The 8,038-nt window shown below is 49.7% G+C and overlaps 2 protein-coding genes and 1 non-coding gene across 3 annotated transcripts in view; 2 read left to right on the plus strand and 1 right to left on the minus strand.

Annotated features, from left to right (window-relative positions):
* The window catches only part of LARP6 (La ribonucleoprotein 6, translational regulator), an 18,604-nt gene extending 14,070 nt beyond the window's left edge, over positions 1-4,534 (minus strand). The window contains exon 1 of the mRNA XM_081831332.1: positions 4,239-4,534. Within this exon, the coding sequence (XP_081687458.1) occupies positions 4,239-4,438 (200 nt within the window). The 5' untranslated portion in view covers positions 4,439-4,534. The remainder of the gene's footprint in view (positions 1-4,238) is intronic.
* Positions 1-8,038, plus strand: part of LOC102750267 (uncharacterized) — a 612,045-nt gene that overhangs the window by 122,773 nt on the left and 481,234 nt on the right. The gene's annotated exons all lie outside the window — the stretch shown is intronic.
* LRRC49 (leucine rich repeat containing 49) overlaps positions 1-8,038 on the plus strand; it is a 154,190-nt gene that overhangs the window by 21,763 nt on the left and 124,389 nt on the right. The window lies entirely within an intron of this gene.

Genomic DNA, 8,038 nt, shown 5'->3' on the forward strand with positions numbered 1-8,038 from the left:
GTCGTTAAGCGTCTGCCTTCAGCTCAGGTCCTGATCCCAGGATCCTGGGATCGAGCCCCATGCATCGGGCTCCCTGCTCAGCCAGGAGCCTGCTTCTCCCTCTGCCGCTCCCCCTTCTTGTGTTCCCTCTCTAGCTGTCTCTCTCTCTCTCTCTGTCAAATAAATAAATAAGAATTTTTAAAAAATGTACAAAGGTTAATAAAATTAGAAAATCACCAATTTGTAATTCCTGAGGAACTGACTCAGGCAAGGATCATCAGCGGATGCTAAAACCATTAGGTGAAGGGCCTTGTTGAAAGAATATTCACAGGAAGCCCACAGATTACTTGTTAATTGCAAAGGGAGAGATGTACCTTCACAATGAGAGATCACCTTAGTCAAGTGGTCAAATTAGAGCATCACTTTGGTGAAAGCCGCCTGTGATACAACAAAATGTCTGTGGCATTGCCTGAGATGTTCTTGCCAAAATGTTTAATCCGAATTGAATCAGGCCCTTAGCATACCTTCCAATTTACAGGAAACACAGAGTACAAAGGAGCAAGTTAAACTAGATGATGAGAACCCAAAATCAGACCGCTTTAAACTGGAAAACGTTCAACAAGACATCTGGCCTCTTATTTCAAAATAGCAACGCATTAAAAAAAAAAGTGTGAATGTTCTAGATTGAAAGATTCTAAAGAGACATAATAGGCAAATGCCACCACCTGGACTGGATTCTGTTTGGAGGGGAAAAAGAAACATCTATAAAATACAATGTGGGACGACGGGGGGGTGGGGAACCCAAATATGGGACTTGGCTATTAGATCATTTTAGGGCTTATACTAGGGAATCATTGTTAATTCTCTTAACTGCAGTAATAGTATTGTGGTTTTACAGGAGAATGTCATTAGTAAGAGCTCCCAAATAAAGTGCTGAGGGTACAGTAAGTACTGTGTATATTTTCAAATGGATCAGAGTAAACCACTCCTAAGTCCATCAAACAAATATGGCAAAATATTAACAACTGTTAAATCTAGATGGTAGGTGTATGAATGCTCACAATACTACTCTTTCACATTTTATGTTTGAAATTTTTATTTCAAAAAGGTGAGAATAAAAAGACAGACACCTTTTTAGTGAGAGAGGTGTGGGGAGAAGACTAAAGAACATTTTTCTTATTTTCATGTATTGCTTGTACCCCAGGGAAAAGCCAAGTATTGGGCTGAGTACTGGTCGTATAGAGAGGACTAAGGCGAGGTCATTGCCTTCAAGGATCTCACTGTCTAATTGGGGGAATACCACACAAATACTTCAACCCAATGGCATAATGCAATGATAGAGACATGCATTCGTTCAACAGATATTTAGGAGCACCCACTATATGCAAGGTGCTGAGGATACAATGAGAGCAAGGCAAGCATGGTCCCTGAATTCACGATGAGAGAGACACCTCTCATATTGTTGTGAGAGAGACAGAACTATACAGTTAAAATTGAGGTAAATGGTAGCTATAAAATGTGCAGAGTACTAAAGCAACTCCAAGAACAGGAAACAAACAGCTTTGGGGTGGGGACTGGGGGTTGTGGGGATGAAGCAGTGATGTGTTTTTGTTGTTGTTGTTTCGTTTCAGAGGTAGAACTTAGTGATTCATCAGTTACATAGAACACCCTGTGTTCTTTGTGTCCTGTTTCATCATGTGCCCTCCTTAATGCCCATCAACCATTTACCACATCCCCTCACTCCCCTCCCCTCCCCTCCAGCAACCCTCAATTTATTTCCTAGAGTTCAGCGTCTCTCATGGTTTGTCTCCCTCTCAATTTTCATCTTATTTTATTTTTCCTTCCCTTCCCCATGTTCATCTGTTTTGTTTCTTAAATTCCACATAGGAGTGAAATCATAGGGTATTTGTCTTTCTCTGACTGACTGATTTCGTTTAGCATAATACCCTCTAGGTCCATCCACATCATTGCAAATGGCAAGATTTCATTCCTTTAGATGGTTGAATAATATTCCTCTGTGTGTGTGTGTGTATCACATCTTCTTTATCCATTCCTCTGTGGACAGACATCTGGGCTTTTCCATAGTTTGGCTACTGTGGACACTGCTGCTGTAAACATTGGGGTGCATGTGCCCCTTTGATCACTATGTTTGTAACCTTTGGATAAATACCTAGTAGACGCAGTGAGTTTTAAGGCTAACTAGAGATCAATCAATCAATCAGAGACCCAGAGGAGGGAGTACAAAGGCAGGTAGACACAAAACTGTACCCTCTGTTCAGGAGTCTAGAGGGGTCAGTGCTGGGGGAGCATGAACTGCTGAGACAGGCAGGGAAAGAAGCAATGGGCCAAGGAGATGAGGGTGAGTGCCACATCTCAATAAACAGCTTAAGGAAACTGGGCTTTCTCCTGAAGGCTCTGGAAGCCAAGAAGTGTCCACACAGGGCAGGGGCTGCTGCTGTGGCAGGCTGGCCCAAACACGGGGACAGCATGGATCCTGTTCTTGGCTGCATTCTCATGCTCTGGATGTCTGCCTGCTGGGCTCTGTCAGCTCCAATACCCTGAAGAGCCTCCAGGGATTTTCTGGGGTCAACTCTCTGCCAGTGGGCAGCAGGAAATGCTTCAAACTGAATGCTCCGTGAGATTCCAGTCCCTGGAGCTGGGAGGGAAGGGTGGCTCTGGAGAAAGTGTGTGTGGGGGGGAAGTAGGAACAAGAAGCCCACCCAAATAAGGATCATGTTCTCCTCATCTCCACAGGGGGATCTTTCCAGGCCCAAGAAATAAGTAGGGCTTTAATCCCTGCTAATGGTGCAATCTCAAGACTTAGCCCCCAGTATAGGGGGGAGCTCTCTGCCCCAACTAACTACAGGCAAATGAAATCAGCAGGATCAGCCACTCTGAGCTCCTTTACGTAACCTCTGAAATTATTTGACTAGGTGGCCACCTTCTCCTCAAGACTGAGATGTCAGTGACTATGGACTCATTATTTTTATTCTCAGCACAGAGCTGAACAAATGAGTGAGTGAATGAATCAGGCTTTACAGTATATAGAGTGCTGACAGGTCTACTGTAGCTTCTGTCATCTGCTATGGCTCAGCATTTCTGCTCTAAACTCTTGGGCTGGACTTTCCTCCCCAGATACCTCTGTCTCCACTGAACTGCCCTGAATCTCTGGGTGACTACATCCAGACCTCTCCCACCGGGGAAGGGTCAGCCAGTGATGGGGAATGGCTCTGGACCCAGTATCCTCATGCCCTTCAGTTGAGTATTCTGCCAATGAAGTAAATTATCTACCTGCCAGGGAGTGATCCTGCAGAGCCCTGACAACTAAAAATCATGTGCCCAGAAACCCCGAAGAAAGAGGGTTCTTAAGAAGTTCCTGTGGGCATTTCCCGGAATTTGCAAGTTCTGCCATTGCTCTACTCTCGTGGTTATGGATACTCCATACTCTTACCTCCTTTCAACAGCAGGAACAAAACCACAGACTCGAAAGGTGCCGGCGTTGGTGGACACAAGTCCAAGGTCTCCGGCTGATGACCGGGCTCAGGGCCCAAAGGCACCGTTAGATAGGTGGCTTCCTGTGCCATAACAGTTCCAGACTGCCCCCATCACTCAGGAACCCAACTAGCAAGATGATGATGCAAGCACAGAAGTCGGGTGGGGGAGGCTGCGTGAAAACGGGAATCCCCGGCCCGCGAGAATGCAAGCAGCGAGCCTTGAGCTGATTCCAAACCACAGCAGGAGAGCTCTCTACACCGTGAAATCACTCCTCGGATCCCCCAGCCGCCAAGTGTCCGCGGGGCTGGGCTGCCCCCACCCATGTGGACTGATAAGCAGACAGGACGAAGGAGGCAGTGAAGGCTAGGTGGGGTCCCTCTCAGGGGGAGCTGGGCCAGTCTCGGAGGGCAAGACCGGGCTGGGATGGGCTTTGGGGAAGGTCCCGGGTGAGCGCACGCAAGGAGAGCCTCCTCCGGGGGGAGAAGATGGCGAGGATGGCCCAGGAAGGAATTCCTCCCGGGCCCCAGGGTATGCCCCCCCGTCCAGGCCCCTCCGAGCCCCGCCGCCAGCCCCGGGAGCTCCGGTCGGGCGAGAAAGCTGCGGAGCGGGGCACCAACAACCGCCGAAAGCAGGTTCTGCCTCGGCCGGACGCCCGGAGCAGTGGCCCCGCGGCGGGGCTGCCTGGGGGGGACTTGTCCCGGCGCTCGCGCTCGGCCGGGACCCGGGGCGGGCTCCCCTCGGCCGGGCCGCGCCGCCGCGCCTACCTGTGCCCGCGGCTCGGCTCCTCCTCGCTGGCGCTGCCCCAGCCGGGGCTCAGGTACCGGGCCGGGTCCCCCGCGCCGCGCGCCTCCGCCCCCTCCTCCTCGTCCTCCGGCTCCTCCACGTCCTCGGCCTCCTGGATGGCGACGCGGATCTGCACCGCCGTCTCGGGCCCGGGCAGCGTCTCCTCGCCGGCCTGGGCCATGGCTCGCCGGCCGGCCGGGAATGCGGCGCCGCGGCTGCCCGCGCGCCCCGAGGCCCAGCCAGCCGGGCGGCGGCGACTGCGACGAGGGGGCGGGGGCGCGGAGAGCGCGCCCGGGAGGGGACGGGGGTCGCGGCGCCCCGCCCCGCGCCTCCGCCGCCACCGCCCCGGTCGCCAGCCGCGCGCCAGAGCGGGCGGGGCCGCGGAGGGCGGAGGGTGGGCGGGGGGGGAGGACGACTTCCTCCGCGCGCCCCGCGCCCCGCCCGTCCCGGAAAGATGCGCCCGACCCCCGACGCCTCCGGCGCGCGCCCGCTGGTCCCTCCTCCTACCGGCTCGGCTCCACGCGGCCCCCGAGAGGGGAGAGGGGAGGGCGCCCCACCTCTGACTTCTCAGTGGGCGGGGGACCCTGGGGGGTGGCATGGCCGGACAGCACCTTAAGGGGCGTCTGTTCCTGCTGGTGTCTCCCCCCACGGTCCTGCCAAGACGACCGAAATCTCCACCGTTAGCCTCCTTGGCACGAGCACCTTAGATTGTGCGCCCTGTGAGGTCAGGGACTTGGTTCCTGCCATGCCCTAAACCCGTGGTTCTCAAAGTGTGGTCCGCGGATCAGCAGCACCGGCCCTACCTGGGAACTTGTTAGAAACACACGTTCTCGCGGCCCAACCAGAGCTCCCGAATCAGGATCTAGGATTCTGAACTTTGTGTTTTGACAAGTCTTCCAAGTGATGCCAAAGTTCACTAAAGTTTGAAAGCCACTGCCTTGTAATGCCCTTTTCATTTGCTTCTTAGAATATGCCCTGCATATAGTAAGCCTTCAAATATTGTTGTCTAAATAAAGGGAGCTATTGAAATGCCAGTATGTTCGAAAACCCTGTTCATATTTAGCTTTAACTGAGTTCCATAGCAACCCTGCACAAGTGACCCAGAAACGAGGGACATAAGCATAGACATAAATAAAACCTGAATGTGCTTTCATGAAGCTCTTCATTTACCTCCTTAAGCATCATTTATTATGTTAATTTGCCAACCCAGGGCTCTAAAAGAACAGACCCCTCGACCAATACGTTTTGACAGAGGGAAGCAAACCAGAGAGGTTCAAGAAGTGGGGTCTCTTGGAAAGCACTGTCCTTGTAAAACAAACAACAACAACGACAACAAAAACACCGTGCATGGGACTCTGGGGTTCTGGGGCTGGGGCCCCAGGAGAGACCCAGAGGTGCTGCAAGGGCAGCCCTTCTTTTTAAGATTTGACTGGAAGCCCTGTCCCTTTCTTTGTCAGATCTCTCTTTTCATTGAAGGGGCCAGAGAATGAGTAAGTGAAGGAAGAGAGAGACCTTTGGGATCTGTACCAGAACAGCTCACAGCCTGAGTGTAAACTACAGGGAGGAAGAGGCAAGAAGTGCACAGGATCTGGTCCAAGCAAACCGTGCCTCCTGCCAGGACTGTAGAGTTTACAGAACTTCTCTACACCAGGTCCTCTATGATGAGGATGAAGAGAAGAGAGATTTGCAGCCCTCTCCACACCTCCCATTCTGATAACCTTAGTTTCTGATTTTCACAAAGCAATCCACATTATCTCATTTAAACCCTCCAGTGTGGCAAAGACACAATACCCACAGTAATGGCTCATATTTGTACCAGATTCTACAGTTTATGAAGAATTCATACATACCCACCTCAGAGTTTCCAATTGCCTGATAAGAGTCCCCTGGGGAATGTTCTGAAAATATAGATTCCTAGGCTCCTATAGTTTAAGAACTGGCAGTTGGTGGGTGAATCTCGTCTGCAGAAGTGTTCTCTTTTTTCTAAACTCTTGGAGTTTAGAAAAAAATAAATGAAATTGACATGCCCTTAGGTTGAAATATATCTACTTAAGCTGTCTCTGATATTATTTATTTCTGACTTCTCATAAAAGAATTTTGAATCTAGGAAGGATGTCAGAAATCATCCAGTCTTGAGCTTCCCCTTTTAGGGAATGGGTATCCCTAAGAATAAACCTTTCTGCCAGGGCTCCCCTGAGTGAAGAACCATACACGTACACGTGCACACACACACACACACACACACACACATAACCGTTTGAAATATATACTTGGAATTGAATGCAAAACTTGTATAGAATTTTTAAAGCAACTTCACATGAATTTTTCATTTGTAGTAGTTGGTTTAGCATGATGCCTGGGGGAGGGAAGGACGGACACCGCCATCTACATTATGGGTAGTGCTTCATGGGAGGAGTCCAACTCAGTCACTCTTCAGATGAGGAAAATGAGTTCTAATGAGGCTCACTGGTATTTCTTGTATGCTTAAACAAATGATTCAGTGGGTAAATTTATTACTGCGAGAAAGACCTCTCTGTCCTTGTTACAGCCCCCATCCTGTCTAGCAGAAAGCCCTGCATCTAGAAATGTTTGTTGATTTGATTTGATCTGTCCTACCCACACACCCATCCTTTGTGTCACTGGTGAAGGAATTTTAAAGGGCCTCTCTCATTTCTAACTCCTTCCTTCACAGAGCTGTGGCCAGGGGATGAGGCCAGCCCCACCCAGGCCTGTGTTGAGCATCACGGCAGGAGTTTCCATCAGCTCTGAGATGATTAGCAGAGTTTCCTTCAGCAAAATCATGACCTCAGCCTGGAGTTGGCATCATTCCCTTTCCCTAGAATCCTGAGGGCTCATTTTTATAACAAACTCAAAGTGGGAAATAGTTTTCCCCCATAGCTTCTGAAGATGAAACAGAAGGAAACACTAATTAACAAGTCATCAGGATGGACTGAGGTTAGGTTGAAGCAAAAATTCAACCCCGGGAGACCATTTCAGTAAATGAAAGATTGTTGTTTGGGAATCAACTGGAAATATTCTTGAGTGTCCCTGGCCCTAGAGCAGCAAACCAAGGACTCAGAGTAAGATACTGATGTAGGGAAATTGGGAGTGTGCTAAGTATTGAAAGGAAAAATTGGTAAGATGGGGGTGGGGGTTCAGCAAAGGGTCTGGTTTTAACTGTAGGGGAAGGAGGGTGATTTATTTACTCACGTAATCATTTGTTTCAGTGTGTAACAAACACCAGGCCTCGTGCTAGCCTCAGTTTTGTAAAATGACTAAGACATGATCCATGAATACCAGGAGATGGAGGGAGCCTAGAAAAGATGGCCTTCAGGAATAGAACGTGTCTACTGCGTTAAATGCCATAGCAGAAATCTGTACAAAGAGGCACAGCCAGGAAACATGACTGAGGATGTCTTGAAGCTCCCACATAAGCAGTAGTATGTGGTGGAAAAGCATGGCTCTTGAATCAAATAGACCTGGATCCTGCCACCAGCCTTGCCATGCCTTAGCTACATAACCTTCCTGCTGTTCAGTTTTCATACCTGCAAAATGCTCTGGATGATCCTTACCTCATTGAGTTGGGTCTGTAGATCAAATGAGATTGCGGAAGACAGTCTAGCGCAGCATATGGCGCAGAATAGACGCTCAGGATCTGACAACATACGGCATGATGTGGCCTTCTAAGTACCTCCATCCAAGGAAAATCTTAGCCTGAATGGGGAACGCAAACATTCTAGTTCCTGATACGTGTCTTCATCCATTGTCAATTAAGTAATTG

The sequence above is a fragment of the Leptonychotes weddellii genome, chromosome 9 (genome assembly GCF_054177405.1).
Source record: "Leptonychotes weddellii isolate Sample4059 chromosome 9, ASM5417740v2, whole genome shotgun sequence".
NCBI lineage: Eukaryota > Metazoa > Chordata > Mammalia > Carnivora > Phocidae > Leptonychotes > Leptonychotes weddellii.